This window comes from Peromyscus eremicus, chromosome 20, assembly GCF_949786415.1.
Source record: "Peromyscus eremicus chromosome 20, PerEre_H2_v1, whole genome shotgun sequence".
NCBI lineage: Eukaryota > Metazoa > Chordata > Mammalia > Rodentia > Cricetidae > Peromyscus > Peromyscus eremicus.
In genome coordinates this window covers 14,624,263-14,643,929 of record NC_081436.1, presented here as the reverse complement: position 1 = coordinate 14,643,929, position 19,667 = coordinate 14,624,263, and the positions used below count along the sequence as shown (strand labels likewise).

Here is a 19,667-nt window from a genome sequence, read left to right as displayed (position 1 = left end):
TGACCTTCTCATCATGCAGGTACCCCACTGGGCAGATGAGTCTCTCCTGTATCTCCTCCTGCCCCATCCTAACATCTCAACTGTCCGGCTCTTTCTCCTGATACCACTCAATGCCGCTAGGACAACATGGTGTCCACTGAAGGTGACCCACAAGAAAGGTCTCAGGCTGCTGGGAAAGTGTCTGGGAGTAGGCCTGTGCCAAAAAGTACCTCAGTCTCCTTCCTACCCCCACACCCAGGGCTGGGTGTACTCTGGCAACACTACTTTTTAAACGTCTTTCAGAAAGTTGTCACAAAGTCAGCAAGATACCTTAGAGAGGAGAGGTGCTCACAAGGCCTGACCACCTGAGTTTCATGCCCAGATCCTGTAAGGTGCCAGGAGAGAACCAGCTCACACTAGTGTCCTCTGACCTACACACACACAAAGTCAGAACAAGTTTAGGCTGTCTAACCATCTAATACTCTGCCTCAATCTACAATACAACGTAAGTGTTTCTCACTCCTACCACAGAAGCCACCTGCAACACAGTATCTGATCTAAACTATCCTTTTAAGTCTTTCAGGCTCAAGTTACAGAAAATTTCATTCCATGCCTTTAAGCTTGTAAACTAAGCGCCAAAATACACACAGCCAGCACACACTAGAACAAAAACCTGGAAGGAACAGCCAGTGATCAGAGTTCTAGGACCCTCAAAACCTACAAAGTCATGGTTACTTCAGAGCATCACTCACGCCTGAAAAGAGACACCCACGTCCATGGGTGTGGCCCTCCCACGCCTCGTGCTTACCTTCCTCCCCTGTGTCCGGCCCCAGTGGAGCAGCATCGTCTTCAAAGCCTCCTGTCCCTGTCCCTATGGATGGGGACTGGCTGTGCTGCTGGCTCAGCTTGTTTCGGAGAAGAGCAATCTCTTTTTTGAGCAGCTTTGCCCGTTTACTCCGTGAGCCGCTGGACTTCATGGAGCAGGTGAGGTCCAACTTGTCCAGTAGCTCTCTCAACTGCTCCTCCAAGCCCATGTGGGCCCTGTTGGCTGGGTCCAGCAACCTGTCCACTGAACCAAAGAACACGCAACATTAGTCACCTGATCCTTGGGCACCTCTAATAACAGTTTCCACTATCCTTTAGCCTGCCGATAGCCAAAGCTCCAGTGTCACCAATTGATGCCAAACACAAACTCCTCTACCCTCACTCTGAACCCATGAAAAGGCTGTTGCCACAAGGAGAAAAAAAGACACTCCTAAGAGAATTTCCCCTCCAGTTAGCTAGACACAAAGGAACAGTATAGCTACAGTAGAGGATATACAGGTAACATATGTGGCCTCTCCTGCAAGTCCTGCTGTGTAGACAGCCCATTCCAAGTGAGGGGTACAAAGACCACCAGCACTCAAACAAGATGGACTGCCAACAGAAGTGACAGTGTGTAAATATGCTGATGTGGACTGTTTACACATCACAAATGTCATCCTAGCTAAAGTACTCGCACATGAGTTACTACTGGCCATGGACACTAGGCTGCAGAGTCCACAGGTCTTCCCAAATTCTAGGAACACTTGACTACAGAAGTCCTCAAAACTTAAACTAGTGAAATGGCCAAAGAAGTTCTTTAAACTTCGTGAAGATAAAACCAAAAGAAGAACAGGGGTAAAAGGAAAACACAGAATAAAGGAGATCTGCCCAGACCTGGGAGATGGCCCAGCTGAAGTGCCCTGTCTACAAGAACACTAATCAGCACTGGGACATGAACAAAAATCCCCCAATGGGCTGACTCAAGGCTTATAGTCACACTATTTCTAACAAAATCTCAAGTTAATACCTCAAATGCATTCAGGTAAACAAAATTCTTTTAATTTGAAGCACCAAACATAAATAAAAAACATAACCAACAAAGTATTACCCTAGTTTTTCAAGGCTCATTTCTTTCTGTTCTTTGGTTGTTCAGACAGCGTCTCACTATGTAGCCCAGGCCATTCTCAAACTTGCAATCCTCCTTCCTCAACCTCCTGAGTGCTGGAGTTTTGGTCATGAACTACCATGACCTGTTTGTCTGCTTCTTTTTCAATAGGACCATTATCTTCATTATAGTAGGGCTCAGGACAGTGGCAAAGGTACCCATAGCTGGTCTTGCCACAGATCACACTTTCTTTCTACTCCAATTACTGAGAAGAAATAAATTCGTACTTTTCATTATTACTTTCCTCTTTGACAACAAGCCTGACATAGAAACTTATTTATCAATGGCAAAGTCAGTTTCCTAAAAGTGTCAACTTTGAGACCTCCAAGCCCTGCACATTTAGAGAACATGACAATCAGAAGCTGCGGGCTCAAAGGCTCCCAGGTATCATTGGGCTCCTCTGCTTCTAAGTTAGGACAGCCAACACCACCCAGAGTCCACAACAAACAGACGAGTTTGGAGCACCACCCTTGCCTCCACACAGCCTGGAGAACAGAACATGGATGTATGTGGAGGACTAAGGGTCCCTCTATAATCCTGGTGGCTATCAGACTCAGCTCCAACAGAGACTGCTGGGCAAACATCTCAGCATAAGATGTTTCTGATTTAACTACACTGGACCTATATAGGCTGCAGAGATCTGTTACCTCTATATGTGCATGCGTGCATGTCTACTTTTCAAGACAAAGCCTTATGTAACTCAGGCTGGCCTTAATTCACTATGTAGCTGAGATGACCTTGAAATCTGAATCCTTGCACCATGCCCAGTTTATTCAATGTTGAGATCAAACCCAGGGCTTTGTGCATGCTAGAGAAGCACTGCTACACCACATACTCCAGCCTGTTTACATTTATTTTCTAACTATACTTTGTGGGCCAGTTTTGTTTTTTTAGAAAGGGCTTTAGGATGTAACTCATGCTAGCCTGGAAATCATTACAGTCCAGACTGGCCTTGAACTTGTGGCAAACTTCCTACCTTAGCTTCCTGAGTGCTGTGACTACAGATGTGTGCCACTGTATCCTATCTTGAATTCTATCTTGCCTGTATGCCCTGTATGCCCTGTGGATGCCTGAGTACTGAACAAAAAGACACAGTTATAAAGAAGGGAAAGTATAGAGTAAACATAAAGTCAGTAAAGTCCCACCATTTTCCTGGACAGTAAACAGCAGAAGAAAAAGGGGGTCAAAACAGGAACACAGGACCTCAGGTTTTGGTAACAATTTTGAATACAGGAAAACTTCGTGTTCCATGATGGACCACCAACCCATGTGGAAATTCGCCTACTGAATAAACAATTAAGGGGCAAGAAGTTTACAAGAACTGACTGGAAGATAGGAATGGTAATGCACATCTTTAATCCCAGCACTCAGGAGGCAGAAGCAGGTAGATTACTGTCCATTCCAAGCCAGCCTGATATACATATTGAGTTCCTAGCCAGCTAAGGCATCAAGTAAGACCTTGTCTGGGGAAAAAAAAACCTGCTTGGAGGAAGTTGATGAGCAACTCAACAGCGTGTGCCCGGTGGGGCCCAAAGTATAAGCTCACCCTGGATTCCTGGAGGGTTAGGCCAAGTATTGAAGACAGGCTAAGGCCGGGCCCTCTATGAACACCCATGAACATCCAAGGAAAAGGGTCAGAGGCAAAGCCAATGTTAGCTCCTCTTTCTATTTCTCAGCTGAAATACAACTACCAATAGCTGCCTTCTCACTGCAAGACCTCCTCAGAAGCAAGGTCAGGCCCTTCGGGTACAAATCCTCAACTCTACTGTCTTCTTGGCCTGTATCATGTAGATCTGGGCTGAACTAGACATTTGTTCCTAGTAGTGGGTATGTGAAATGTGGCAAGGCCCAAGTGAGACATACTGTGTATACAACACACATGGAGACAGGAAATGAAAGAGCACCCTCAGTAGCAGTTACGCTGGCCGCACGCTGGAATCTTAACTCTCTACAGTCTGAGGGAAAAAGCATCTGCCATCTTCCTGGCTGAGTGCTGGGTTCTTACCATCTTCCCAGGAGAAAGGCCGCCGAGGGGCTGCGACAGGTCGTTCAGGCAGGTGCATTCCTGAGGCCTCTTCCAGGCCGATGCTGTCCACCTCACGCCGGGCCTGCCTCAAAACAACACCTCCCTGATCTCGCAGCCTCACTGCAGCTCTATAGAACACGGTGTCCTTGGCATTGTACTTCATGCAGTTATCTACAATGAGATTAAAATCCTCCTCAAACGCATGGAGGTTTTTATACCCTTGAGCTTCTAGCCTTTTCCTCATTGTGGCAAAGTCCATGGGATGTTTAATGTGATCCAAATAATCTGGTACCTAATTTTAGAGAGGAAAATAAACACTTACAAACCAAAGAAAAATCAAAATATATTTCATGCCATATAACCAATCACACCTGATACATACTCCCCCACCCCAGACTAATTTCACACAGCAACACTAAGCCAATCCAAACTAAGCCCAATCATGGCAGGAACCTTCCCAATCTAGCTCCTTTAGCTACAAGTACATCAAGTGGAGTACCAGCAGAGCTAACATCACCAATAGCTAAGTTCTGAGTAGAGCTTCTCATCTGGGCACTCTCAATGCTTTACAATGAAACACATAATCTTTTACAATTAAAATATTACTCATTAATTAAATAATAATGCAAATTAAGAATTCAAGTAACTTCTTTCCCAGTTACATGTTTACTAATCAAACAGCAGTACAGATCCAGAGTCACACATGAGGCAGAACAGTGAGCCATAGCAACACTCACCTCCTTTAGACTCACGGGCTGGGCAAAGATTTTTGCAGGGTCCTTCTCCTGAAGCTGCTCCAGGACTGAGCGTAGCAGCACAGTCAGTGGTGTCAATCGGAGCTCCATAGCCATCTGCTCCACCTTCACCTGGCAACAAGAGCACAGTCTCTAGAGATTGTGGGTACACCTCTCTTGAAGACCATGGCACCTCACATACTGCACAGTCACAGAAGCAACACCCCAACCATCAGCACAGAGCAGCCTAATGCAAGCCACCACCCTACCACAAAGCAACTTTCTATGTGCAAGGACATGTGCTTCTTCCAAGGCTGAGTTTCCTTTAAGCCCCTTGCAAATTCAGGGGATAGCTACCCAAACAATGGCACCACAAAGGCACCACGGGACCAACTATACGGTGGGGACATGCTGTGGGGTAGGGACAGCAGTACAAAGTCAGCAGGCACAACAGCCACTCCAGAGCCTCTCCAGTGACATGCCATGACAGCAGCAAGAGGTCCATCCCGAGACAGCGCTGGAGGGTGGCGGAAGCCCAGGGCCTTACCTGCTCCCGCTTGAGTTTCTCCCGCTTGCGCAGCAGCTCAATCAGCAGGCGTGCACGCTCTAGGTCGTGTCGAAGCCGCTGCCAGTACTTTAGCTTCTCTTTGGCAGCTTTCATCTCTTCATCATTTTCTCTCTAAGAAGATGAAATGAAACTTCCCCTCAGTCAAACCTAGAGGTCTTCCTGCCAGGGGTCTAAAAAGCTCAATCAGGTGAGACTAAAAGGGGTTACCTGGGACCTATTCTCTTTCTAGAGTCCCTGTGAGTGTGCTGTGACTAACGGACAGAAGGGTCCAGTAGGGTCCATGGCACCAGGGGTTCTTGGCTTAATCTCCAGAGCAGTGGGGGGTTGGAGGGAGTACAAAGGAGGTACACAAGAATATAAGGCCGAGCTAGCCTGACTGGAAATGGAATATTACCCAGGCTCAGTTCTGGGCTCAGCAGGTTAGGTGTAGGGATCACTTCTAACCCCTTAGAGACAAGGGTGGGCAGCACTGCAGTCACCAGTCACACCTCTGTCTTCTCAGGTGACAGAGCAGTATATGAGACAGCACATGTCCTAACCCTGTCCAACTCTACCCAAGTCATCAAAACCCAAACGCAGCACTGGAAAGCCAGGAGACGCAGTGGTAGAAAAGCAATCTGGCTCTGCCTGGACATGTGGAGGTCAATGCTGGAGCTGCTCAGAGCTCTAAGCAGAGTAAAAAGCCAAAACTACCCACAATAGTCCAGGGGCCTAGTAGAGTCCCTCAAGGCCAGAGTGTCCAAAGGGTATCCTTACTATCTCACAAAGGTACAGAAACAAGAGCCACTGCCACAGAGACAGCACACATCCCTCGATAGCAATCAAGGAACCCAAACAAGACCAGAGTCCTATTTACAATGGACCGGGTTTTCCAGCCACTTTCCAGGAAAGTCAACATGCCACATACTCTCAGTATCCCATGCATCTTATTCAACCAAGATCCCAGATCTCTGCTCCCCAATCCAGATTTCACTTTCAGGCCAACCCACACTCCCCTTTTTGCCACCCCAGAGTGAGCCTGTCCAAGACCCTTGGTCCTCACGCAACACCACAGGGGTCATTATCCAAAACTAATACCTACTCTTTGCTCTATGGAGAAATGTATGAGACTACCTCCTCACAGTAACCCACATGTCCTGTCCCTATGATAAAAGGGTGAAGAATGACCTACACCAGAAGTTTGTCCTGCACTGATGCAGGACAGCAACCCAAAAGTACCAACATCTGCCAACCATGAACAAAGTGATGCCACCCAGCTGCAGAGTACAGGCCACAGACATAAGTAAGACCCTTCTCTCTCTAGATGGCTTTGCTTCTCACGGCCCGTCCTCAGAGGGTATCATAGCAGACTCTGCAACCCAGGCTACCAGCACACTGATCAAGAATGTAGGGTATCTGGGCAGTGTCACTACTCAAACTGATTGGGCAGCCACTCTTCATGGCACGAAGAGGAGGGGCACAGGATGGGTTGGGGCATGATCTGTTTCCATCCACACACTTCAGCGCCCACAGCTGTGCAGAACTTCGGGTTATACCTGGTACTACTGAAAATCCCTAAGCATTTAGTTGGGGCTGATGACAGTATCATCCATGTATACATACACACAGTCAGTAAATACACGGAAAGGTGAATTCAGAAACCAGATGCCACAGTGCATACCTTTAATTTCAACTCTCAGGAGGCAGAAGTAGGCAAAGGCAGAGCTCTGTGAGTTCAAGCCCAGCCTGGTCTACATTCATAGCAACTTCCAGGTCAATCCTGTCCCAAATCAAAGAGAAAAAAAGAAAGAAAGAGAGAAAAAAGAAAAGAAACCAAACACCCTAACAAACACCCTAACAACATTCGGACAACTTCCTACCCACTAGTTGGAAACAGACTTTAAGTAACCAAAAGGACATTTGGCCTGGCAACCCCTATGAAGCAAATGAAATCTCCAGATTATAAATAGGCCTATGCTTGTGTATTTAGGGACAAGCAAAATGCAGTGTTGTTTTTTTTTTTTTCCAAGGCCTGGTTTTAATCTTTAAAAGGTCATGTGACACTGAGCCACTACCATACTCCAACATGCTACAGGTTCATGAAGAAAGGACCCCGTATACACATCACCTCATTTAAAAAATCCCTGCTTGCTCGGTGCTGCTCTGAAGCAGTCTACTTTTCTACCTAGCAGTCAATGCGGAAGTCTTCACAGGAGGCTAAAAGTAGAGTAGTTTCTGAAAAGGTGAAGTTCAGAAGTGGTCCCCCACTGCCAAGAAGAAACACATGCACTCCGTGCTTCCATTCCCAACACATGTCGGGATCCAGGTGCTGGGATGAGGGAAGATGGCCAGACCCAACCCCTAACCAGGACCAGTTCAGCAGTCAGGCCAACACCCCCTATACTGCAGGGACAGGTCAGCTCATCTATGAAGCACAGACCAGTTCCGCAGCAACGGCTCTCATCTGCTACAACCATGACCCCAAGGGCAGCTAGGCTCAGCCATGTCAGACTCCCAGACCTACAGGATGGTATGAGCAGGAGGGTGGAAGTACAGAGGCCCCAAGAAGTTAGTGGGGGCAGGAAAAGAGGAAACAAAAACAAAAATAAACCAGAATGAATGGGAACTTGCACACACAAAGCCACCCTAACCCACCTACCATAGCACCGCCTCAGCAGACGGCACAAGACAAAGTCCCTGCCTTTTCTACCAGACTCAGACCTGTAGAGACCCAGCACACAGCTAGGGAAGCCTCTCTAACTGCAACACTGACAGGCTCAGGTACAGTACCCCCAACCTCAGTGATGTCCTCTCTCAGAGCAGCTCACCCTGTTCCACTGTCCCTTAGCCCCATGCTCCCCAAGGTCAACCACAGTGGAGAAGTAGTCCAGTGGTCTTCTCCCAAAGACTGGCTGAGCACAGACAACCAAAGCCAGCAGTAAATCAAATTCTAACATCACGTATTTCTAGTTTAAAACTCATCAGGAGCTGAGGTGGAGCACGTGCTCTGCTCCAATGGCAACACTCAGAGCCATAAATAAATAAATAAATAAATAAATAAATAAATAAATAAATAAATAAATAAAGCGAGCTACATCGAGCCTTATTGTCACTAGGACAATGCAGGTATAGCTTCCAGCCTTCAGCCTAAGGTCCTGTCTGGTCCAACACTACATAGCAGACCCCTCTGCCATGGGCAATGCCTTCCACTTCCCTTTTTGGTGATTCTAGAATGCCCTAGCCCAGGAACACCACAGGACTTGTATCCTCAAATTCTGTCTGCTCCCCTTCTCTGGTGGCCTCAATGTCCTCTGATAGCTGGCAGCAAATACTCTTCCACACAGACCTGTCTCTAAAAGGATGAGTCTAAATGAGTACAGCACTGGACAGCTTTTCCGGGGGACATGGTATGACCCCCTGGAGGGCTGTCTTTGCCACCTTGTCTTATCCCCCCTTCCTATCTTCTTTCCTGTAACCCTTTCTTCCTCCCGGCTCCATCTCTACACAAGCCACCCATAGGCCTTTTGGCAACCCATGTCCTTCATTCTAAGCTTCTATGTATGCAAAGGAGAAGAACTCAACAGCTGAATGTCCTACCACTGTATTGACAGCATTCCATTCTTGTTGACAATCTACCAAAAGCATTCCTCCTCTGTAGTCCATACTCAGCTTATTTAGAGTATCCTCTAGCCCAAGACAACACATTAGGTCTGAATTCTCCACTTCTCTCCACATCTTATTTCCAACACTGCTATCATCACATAAGCAAAGACCAAAAGCAGTGTTCCTACCAGTGCCCAGTTTTGACAAACACTTCTCCACTTCATGGCTAATAGCCCTAAGACCCTCTTGCCCTAAGACCTTCTCCTCTGGTACCTAGGACAAGCAGGCATGCTGGGAACCCCCAGTAGGGCTATGCTTTGAGTAGAGAGTGGTAGAAAGAATAGCAGCATCTCACAACAAGTGAAGTAAAGAACATGGTTGATTCACTCAACAATGAAAATAGTCTACTGTGCTAGGCACTTCAAAGTCTGGTGATTCCTTGACACTCCTCAGATGGGGCTGCTTCATAAATCCCAGTAGCCTCCGAGGAGGCATGTGTCCTCAATGAACAGACACAGCTGGCCTACAGAATGCAGCAGAGAAGACCAGACACTTGGGAAGCCCTGGATTGCCCCTTCCACTCAGATCAGACCCACAGTCCAGCAAGTTCTTAGATCCCAGAGGGACAACACTTGGCCACTTGCAGATATGGGTGTCTAATCAACACAGCAGGCTCCAGTACCACAGCTCATCTGACAGCCAGGGTACAGGATGAGAGCCCTGAGCTCATTCCACAGCCGTGCCTGTGACAGCTTTGGGGAATCAACAGGATTCTACAGACTTACACTTCCATTAAAGCTGGCTGATATTTTACAGATGCAATGATTAGCTCCATCCACTAGAACCAGTAGAGGCCACCAGACTTCTATATTTGGGCAATGTACTCTTCCAGAGGACCCAGGTTCAAAATTCTCAGCACCCCCAGGGCAGCTGACAACTGTCTGTAACTCCAGTTCCAGAGGATCTGGTACCCTCACACAGACATACATGTAGGCAAAACACCAAAGCACATAAAAAATAAAATAAATCGCCTCCTTTCCTCCTCCTTGCTATAGTTATGCTAAACTAACAATTAGAACAAAGCCTTTAAATCAATTACTCCTTGTGTAATACACTCAAGGCCCAGCACAAAGATCCCACCCATCAGATCCAGGCTGTCATCATGCCTCCCTCCCTGTCTTGAATATCCATATGGCCCAAGTTGTACAGCTTCTTTGGCCATTCCCTTCCTTCCCTGGAACTGGCAGAGCACTGGACACAGCAGACACCATCAGTGTACTCGGAGTAGGGATGGCAGCACAACTCAACCCTGAGGTCACACCAGACCTTGAGGATATATGAGCTACCTGAACACTCTGCAGCTTAGCGGCTCAAAGCCCAGGGGTCAGGGGACAGGGTCTGATCAGTGTGTTCAGAGGCAAGTGACATCAAAAGGCAGATGGGGGCAATGTGCACATACCTGCTGCGTGTTTCTCTGGGACTGCAGGCTGGACTGGAGCCGCCGCAGCAGGGGAGCACCATTCCTAGACAGCCTTTTGAGTAACCAGTAGCTGTGGGCTCGCTCCACAAACTGCTTCTTCCGCTGAATGGCCACCTGATTCGCAATCCTATTTAATCTAAAACATGGAAAAACTCAGAGTTTAGCTTTGAAAAAGCATATTTAAAAGTGTTTGCATTTAGAAAACTAGACAGGACAACGTTACCTTCCATAACACTGCAGGTCTCTCCCTGAGCCATGACACACATAGTATCTATGGTCCCTGGTACTATGAAAACAGTTCATAACCTTCAGCTATCTGGAGATTTCATCCACCAAAATAGTCATCAGGTTAAATGTCTAAAAAGAAACATAGCTGAACAAACTTGAAATCCTATGTGGTGTACTATCTACACACAGACAGACCAGTGTCGATCACTGTCAGCTGAGATGCTGATGGACTCTGAGGTCAGAGCTTGCTCTCACAGGTGGCACTACAGGCCTTGGTCCCACTCAACCCTGAAGCACAACAACATGAAGCTGAGCAGCCCACCAGCTCAGGCTGACAACACAGTCTGCTCTTAATAAATGACAACCATCTTCTGAGCCACTTCATCCTCGGGGGACTAGAAATGAAAAGCTGTAAAACCTCTGCAGAAGGGCAGCTAAACCATCAAGCCTTTAAAGGCTGGTCAGAGAGCGCCTCTGCTCCTTTTCCCCATACCACTGAAGAAGAGCTCAGTGTGCCTCACAAAGACACTGAAACAAACTCCACCAAAACCCACCATTTCAACACAACAAAACTACAAAATCTGTAAGGTATTCCTTCAGTAAAAATTTCTAAGTTCACATTTTTTCTTTTTTAAAAGAATCAAACCTAAGTTTTACAGAACAATCAAGGACCACCACCACTGGGTGGAAACCAGCTCTGCAAGGCCAGCTTGCTCTTGAGAACGCTGCAAATCTTGAGTCTGCCAGCCTCCTGGAGAGCTCTGCTAAATGTACTGCCCTCTGTGGCTCTGCATGTTCAGTATGGGTGGGTCTGGCACCAAGGCCATGAAGCATATCTCCAATGACAAATCCACCAAAAGACACTCAGATGAAGACAGTAAAGTAAGTGAGAGACACCTGAGGATGTACCAAAGTCCCACAAGAAACTATGTCCATAGGTCAGGCAGGCCTGGTCACCTCATGAGCTGCTTTCCTGGGTATAGCCTAACTCTGTTTTCACCACTTCTGACTACACACCTGTACAGTAAACTATATAAATCCCAAGAACATGTAAAGGACAGAGGGCTTTAACATGGAAACAGATTGATTAACACTAAATGTAGGGTTATTTTAATCATCACATGAGGCAGTACAGATATAAGATTTTTTGTTTGTTTGTTTTTGTTTTGTTTTTCAAGACAGGGTTTCTCTGTGTAGCCCTGGCTATCCTGGAACTTACCTGCCTGGGCCTCCCAAGTGCTGGGATTAAAGGTGTGCGCCGCCACCACCCGGCTCAGATACCAGATTTTTTTTTTTAACAATTTAAAACCCCAAAGAAATGCTGATTAGTAATTTGCTTTAATAAAGCAAGCTTCCAATTACATTAAATAAATAGATAGACAGACAGACAGACAGACAGATAGACAGACAGACAGATAGATAAACAAACAAATAGAAAGCCAGGCAGTGGTGGCACCAAGCCTTTAATCCCAGCACTCGAGAGGCAGAGGCCAGTGGATCTCTGAGTTCGAGGCCAGCCTGCCTGGTCTACAGAGTAAGTTCCAGGCCAGCCAGGACTACTTCACAAAGAAACTTGGGGGGGGGGGGGGAAGACCCTTTCTTTAGTGCAAGAACTTGGAAAAATGTGAACAGCTTGCAAGCTGTAAACAAGACTGTTTACAAATACATAAAAATACATTTAAAATGTGCCCTACAGGTATGTATCCAAACACCATATGCAGAGTCTGACTTACCTCTAGTGAGCAACCATGTGCCTTGGACAAAGAGAAGAACAACAGGCACAATACTGTAAGCCCCCAGAAGCAGACAAGCCCAAAGCAAGCATGTCTTCATCCCACACTCATTAAACTCCCAGGCCAACTACTAATTCAGAGAAAGCACAAGGAAGAAGAACAGGTCAAGCCACATCACTGACAGGCCACCAACACAAGCCAGGCATGAGACCCACAGCACACAGGGATCTGCAAGTACAAGTGACCAAAGGAACTCCTAGAAGGAAAGAGAGCTGCTACTCCAGTCTGGATCTAATTTGTCCCACATCTCTGGTGATACTAGTACCCAATAAGAAGACCAAAGGCTGACTTCCTATTTTACCTCTGGCTTCCTATTTTACCATGTCATTTCTACTTCCCACACATGCTCCTGTCATAATGTCATTGCTCTGATGTGATTCAGCCAGAGAATAAATTGATGTGATACCCAATCTTGTACTTTCAGCTCCTCAAGCTATGATTTCAAAAACTTTCCTTTATAAAGCACCCAGTTTTTGTAATTAAAAACTGACACAGGTATTATGTCAAAGGCACAAGTAAAGCAGGATTATCTAGAGGAAAAGCTCCTGAAGCCAGCCCTATAAGGCAGAGAGCACTCAGTCCCTGGTGATGATAGAAGGGGGCTGTGCAGGGGTTCAATAAGAAAGACTCATGTAACACAAGCCAGTTACAAGAGTGTTTACTCCAGAGTAACTTATTAACCACACATCTGTTTTGTGAGCTTTTTGATACTGTATTCTATTTAAAAATTTAAATGTTGGCAAGAGTACACTCAAGAGTTTCTCCAGCCTTCCTGAATACAGTAATAAACAAAAAGCAAAAACAAAATGCAAGAGAAAAAAAACTAAATGAACCATTTTTGCTGAAAAGTCTGAAGAGATGCTTGCAAAGAGAAGGTGGTGAGTGACTCACATACTCTAACCTTTGGAGGACTAGGTTTTGCCTACTTTTAGCTAGAAAAATCCTAAATCTAAAGTGGAAGTCAGCCAGGCAGTGGTGGCGCACACCTTTAATCCCAGCACTCGGGAGGCAGAGCCAGGCGGATCTCTGTGAGTTCAAGGCCAGCCTGATCTACAGAGCGAAATCCAGGACAGGCTCCAAAGCTACACAGAGAAACCTTGTCTCAAAAAAAAAAAAAAAAAAAAAAAAAAAAAAAAAAAAAAGAGAACAGGACCAGGGACTGCAGAGCTCCAAAGTTGACCCTGTGGTACTCAGCTACACTTGATAATTCTAATTATGTTAGTCTCTGTTTTTTTCCTTATTTAGAATTTCCTAGGCAAAAATCATGAAGTGGGAAAATGACATTACTTCTACCTACACACGTGCACAGATCCAGAATCTCTGAAAATGCTTCACACAAGTCATTTCTGGAGAGTGCAATTTGTGAAACCAGCCTCCATTCTTACCCAACACTTCCCACACATCCTAAGTCTTTAACATGAACTCCACTCATATTCAGGACAGCTCCACGGTCAGGCTGGCAAAAGTCTCTCACCTGACACCTGACAGTATCAATAAGTAGAATTAGTAAATCATGGGGGGGGGGGGGGGAGAGTATTTTAAAGCCTTAGTTTTTTTCCAAGGACTCAAAAGCCTAGAATTTACCTTTAGGCATAGAGCACACACACACCCTCTGGTCAACAGATGGCCACATGCAGCCTGGAACTGCCAAGACCACAACAGTTACAGTCACTGAGAGAGAGCTGGCAGTTGGGCATCCTCATTGGCTGCCTATGACAAGACACTCACCACAAGGAAATGACCAGGAGCCAAGATCTCAGAGGTGACAGCTCAACTGTGGCAGAGGCCACTTTTATTATAAATGCTATCAAATGGTCAACCACTTACATCCCATGAGATAGTGAGACCCTCCAGGGCCCCTCCCTCCATGTTGGGTAACTTGCCAGCCTGCTCAGGTAACTGACAGCCAGCACAAAGGCAGGGGAATGGAAGCACCATGGAGCAGGAAAGCACCAGGTGACCTGAGGATGAACACTTATTCTAACCATCAGAGCAAAGACTGGCCAAGCAGAAACAACCCTCAGTCCAGAACCATTTTCAAGTCTTGCCACAGATGTCAGATAGGAAACAACACCCTCACAAACAGCACAGTAAAAAGACCAACAACAGCTGGGCATGGCGGCACATGCCTTTAATCCCAACAATTAGGGGGAGGCAGAGGCAGGTAGATCTCTGAGTTCTAGCCAGCCTGGTCAACTGGGAGTCTCTGTCTCAAACAAAAAACTCAGCAATACCACCATCACTCATAGAGAACAGGTAACCTCTAAATCAGTGGCTCTCAACCTATGGGAAGCAGCCCCTTTGGCAAACCTCTATTTCCAAAAATATATGCATTACGATTCATAACAGTAGCAAAATTACAGTTATAAAGTAGCAACAAAAATAATGTTATGGGGGGGGGTCACCACAACACAAGAAACTGTATTAAAGGATGGCAGCAATAGGAAGGTTAAGAAACTCTAGACAACTACAGGAGGAAGACTAATTCCATATTGAGTGAGCCAGAAGGAAACACCAGACAAACTCATTCTTCTGGGTATCACAAAAGACAAAGACTGAAAACATCCAAACCAGGAAGGCTGAAGAGACAGTCACAGCAGCAGCTGGAATGGATTTCAGTACAGATAAACCCCAGCCCTGTGTCCACAGGGCACCGCCCAGTGCCTGGCCTGTCTACCCCCAGGCTCTCTGGCCCCTTACCCTCCTTTTGGCCCAATGACCTGACACCTCAGAACAAAACAGATATCAGAATGGTCATCCCTATGACTCACAGGGCCTGATCACTGTGAGGCAGACTGGGTTGGGGCATGGAACAAGGCATAGAGTATGGAGCAACAGCAAGGCATCTGAGATTATCTCTAGAAGATGGGGATGTGCAGGACTTGGGACATGTTGGTGCCCTTCCCACTGCAAAAGCATAACTTAAAACCTATGTCCTGAAGGGCACCTTACACACGTAAGTATGTGTAAGTCTTCACAATCCATGTTTAAAGGCGTAAGCAGTTCACAGCAGAACACTAGCAGTAAGTAACTAGGAGAATAAATGGGGGTCTCTTTTGTCGTCCCCCCCTTTTTTCATTTTGAAATTTAAAACAGCCAAACTTGGGTCTCCTCTGACCTCAGGGTCCCAAGGGAAGGACCCTGGGCAGCCCTGGCACCATGTCCATCCCACTGTTAGCTTTAAGTGGACTCACACTGGGCAGCAGCAGCAGCAAGGGGACTGCAGGAACAACCCACCCCCAGCAATAAACTTCTAAAATAAATATCCACCTCTACCTCTGGCAAAGTAACTATGATGGGAACTAAGAGGAGGAAATCAACCACACTGGAGATCCCCCTCTGCTGAGTGCCCAGGACAGAAGACCCAGGCCCACTAGGGAAAGGTGTCCAGATGGTGGGAAGAGTCAGTAAGATGGGTGGCCTGTATACATCGATTTCAGATCAATAATGATACAGCTTTACAAGGGCAGGCTAAGTAACACATTAGAAGGCATGCTGCTGCGGATCCCCCAGACCAATTTGGCTCTTTCTACTTGCCAGGTATCAATCAGGGTGGGCTCCTGCCTTCCACACACACCATAGTATGTTATTTTATACTTTTCAGTTGGTTGTTTGAATGCTTCCTCCCCAGTATCACTGTTGTAGCTGCATCTGCCTGCTTTCCAAGGCCCTCCCACAGCAGCAAACATCCCTACATTGCTCTCAGTAGATGCAGGGCAGGGCTTCCACCTGGGAGGGATGGAGCCAACCTGTGGCAGATGGAAATGTTTATCAAATACAGATGCTCTCAGACATGATGGGGCTACATGCTGATAACCTCATACAACAAGTCAAAAGTTCATTTCTTGCATCTATCCTACCAAACAGCCTAGTTAAACAACCCAGCTCCCGACCAAGTGTTCTCAGTCATCCTCTTTGTGCAGCTCACTGGAAGCTGTGGCTTACATCAGTGCACTGCCCAGCATCTTCAGAGTGTATGCTCCATACTGCCAGCCCAGAAAGGGCAAAATTCAGTGTTGTTTATACTGAATACATAGCATTTTCGTATGCACTCATTTTCAAAACTGGTAACTCAGCCAGGCATACTGCTACATACCTTTAGTTCCGGTGCTCAGAAAGTAGAGGCTGGTGGATCTCAGTGAGTTTAAGGCTAGTCTAATCTACACAGGGAGCTCCAGGACAGCCAAGGCTACATAGTAAGACCATCTCAAAAAAAAAAAAAAAAAAAAAAAAAAAAAGGGGGCCCGGTGTAGTGGCACACCTTTAATCCCAAGCACTCAGTAAGCAGAGGCAGGTGGCTCTCTCCTGGAAATAAAAGGTATGGCCCTGCACAGCCAGGACTCCATGGAGACTCAAGCACCACCCTCACCTGCCCTTCTCGTCCCTCCTCTGTGAAACAGACTGGAGGGAGATGAGCAAGGTGACAACAAATTCCATCAGAAGAGCATAGAGAAGGACTAAACACACACAGAAATGCTTTTCCTAGAAAAACAAAGTCTCAAACTTCCCTCTGCAACCTTCCCCACTTAAATACCTATGTTCTTCAAAACTTTTTCCCTTTTGGAGACAGGGTCCCTCGACGTAATCCTGGCTGTCCCGGAGCTCACAATGTAGAGCAGGCTAGCCTTGAACTCAGACATCTTCCTGTCTCCACGTCCCAAGGGTTGGGATTCAAGGTGTACACGAACATGTGAACCCAGCACTGCCCATGTATACTGGTTACAGCTAGTGTCAAGGAGGTGTCCACCCAGAGATTCACAGAAAGTTCCTAAACAAGTGGGTAATCCAGGAATAGCTGCATCTGATCTCCGAAGTTCATGGCTTAACAAATAAAAAGTAATCTTTATGCTTTACAAATGCTAAATAATAAAAACATGAATAAATACTCAAGATACACTTTTTTAAAGTTCTCAAGTAACTGCTTGGATGGGTCCTTGTCCCTCCCTCTTCCAGTGAGACTTTCCTCCTGCTGAACTAGCCTGAAATGTCACATGACAAGACACTCTAGTTGACAAGACTAAACTTTGAGAAGCAGCAGCCTCTGCCTCCAACTAGAGGCCAGGCTGTGCACAGGCTCTGCCCTTCATATCCCCCACCCCAAAGGTAGGTCCAGACCCATGTAACCAGCAGACTGAGGGCACCAAAGACAGCAGAATACCCTGGAGACTGAGGCAGCACAGACTCTTAAGTTCAACAGTACAAACATCTGGTTCAGATACACTCTTCATCTCTATTCAAAGCTGACTTAAGTTTAGTCCTAAATTAAGTAAAGAAAAAAAGAGGGGAGCGGAGAAAATGTGGTTAAAGGTACTTGTTTCTCTTGCAAAGGATGTGAGTCCAATTCCTAGCACCCCACATGGTGACTCACAAAAACCACCTTATCATAACTCCAGTTTCAGAGGATCTGAAGCCCTCTTCCAACTTTGACAGGAACCAGTCATACACATGGTGCACATATGTACATACATGCAGTCAAAACACTCATACACATAGATGGACAACTCTTAAAGCAGAAGCAGCAGCAGCAGCAGCAGCCAGGCATGCTACCTTATGCCTGTAATTACATTATTTAAGAAGCTGAGGCTGTGGGTTTGAGACCTGCCTGAACTACACAGTGAGATGTCTCAAAACAAAATAGAACAGGACAAAACAAAGTAAGACAGGACAGGACAGGACATGGTCAGTACTTAACAGATTGCAGCAAGAGACTCTCAAGGATGAAGCCAACTCAGTGTGCTCACTAAGTCCCAGGTGATCCTGGCCCACAGATAAGACCTTGTCTGGAGAGAGGTACATGAGCCAGGCTGCACCTCTTCCCTGCTGAACAGACCCTGAAGTATGTAAAGCATCCAGTTCTCTCCTCAATGGTTCTGGCCACAGAAGGCCAGAGAGCCTTTGTTCTCACCTGCAGATCCTCCTTCCAACAGTCCCACCCATCTGGCAGCTCTCATGTTCCAAAACCTGACCATCAGGAACCGCAGGACAGGGTACATGATTGCACCCATCACCTGGAACAGGTATATCTGGCGCTGGCCGGAGAAGTACTGATAGACTACTCTTTCATTTACTTCAGTTTTGGTAAAACTAAACTTCTTCACGATTCTTGAGCAGAAGCTCTTGCTATAACCCTATCCTTTCTGCCTTGGGGGTGGAAATCCCAGTGAGGCTACCTTTTAAGTTAGGCTGAAAATTTTACAGACACAGGCATGCTGGTTCACACAGGGGTCTTGTCTGAGCAAGGAGTTATGCACGCTCTCTTCATTCTTGACTCACTGACTGTAAGAAGGAGGTATAGCTCTACGGTAGGTAACACAGCATTTACAAAACCATGTTAAACTCTGTGTTAAAACTGTGCTCCCAACTCAGCCAGAAAGCTCACTGTGGCGCAGCGGCGCCCACCTCCACTGTATATGCACAAGCTAGTAAGAATGGGCAACTTCTTCAAAGCAGCCATTAAAAGAAAACCTAATGTTCACTGTGTTCAAGGCAGCCTCAGCCCTTTAGCAATAAAGACATCCTGAAAGTCCACTTGTTTGCCAACTACGTGTTTTTACAGAGCAGTCTGTCACTAATACCCACATAAGTGGCTTCACCTGAGCGCCATCATCTCAGGCCTTTACATACCTGACCAGATTACGCCCACAACCTTCACAGAAAATGACCTCCTTGAAGCTCAAATGGGTGCTATGATATGAAAAAGAATAGCTTGCCGGGCGGTGGTGGCACACGCCTTTAATCCCAGCACTCGGGAGGCAGAGCCAGGCGGATCTCTGTGAGTTCGAGGCCAGCCTGGACTACCAAGTGAGTCCCAGGAGAGGCGCAAAGCTACACAGAGAAACCCTGTCTCGACCTGTCTCGAAAAACCAAAAAAAAAAAAAAAAAAGAATAGCTTGTTTTTGTTTTGTTTTGTTTTAATAATGGAACAAAAAAGGCAAGCCAAGGAGTAAGTTCAAAAGACACAAGGATTGAGGACAGATCAAGGAAGGCAGATTGAGGGGGATTTGAAACAGTCCCTAAGTAGCACAGAAGAGCACAGCAGGACCCAACTCCTCCCACCAGGACACAGAATGTGGGCCTTCACACAGCAGCCCTTCTGTAGACAGGCAACATCTGCACTACTGAAGACATCATCAGCAAAAGAAAGAAAAGTCAGGTGTGGTGCTGAGCACCCTTGATCCTGAACTTGGGAGCTGGAGGCAGAGGATCCCTGTGAGTCCAAGACTAGCAGGAAGCCCACCCTCTCTCTCCCTGCTAATAGTAGCTCTCTCTCTAACCCCACCTCAGAGGGCACCTTACAGAGGATGGTGG

The 19,667-nt window shown here is 46.5% G+C and overlaps 1 protein-coding gene across 4 annotated transcripts in view; it reads right to left on the bottom strand.

Annotated features, from left to right (window-relative positions):
* Brd1 (bromodomain containing 1) overlaps nt 1–19,667 on the bottom strand; it is a 45,262-nt gene that overhangs the window by 20,435 nt on the left and 5,160 nt on the right. For all 4 annotated transcript variants that reach the window (XR_009375590.1, XM_059248141.1, XM_059248143.1 and 1 more), the window contains exons 3-7: nt 10,318–10,474; nt 5,256–5,387; nt 4,712–4,840; nt 3,954–4,266; nt 788–1,048 (exon numbers count right to left, since the gene is read on the bottom strand). Coding sequence is in view for 3 of the 4 variants with exons in the window: in XM_059248141.1 (XP_059104124.1) it covers nt 788–1,048; nt 3,954–4,266; nt 4,712–4,840; nt 5,256–5,387; nt 10,318–10,474 (992 nt within the window). In the remaining variant the exon portion in view is untranslated. The remainder of the gene's footprint in view (nt 1–787; nt 1,049–3,953; nt 4,267–4,711; nt 4,841–5,255; nt 5,388–10,317; nt 10,475–19,667) is intronic.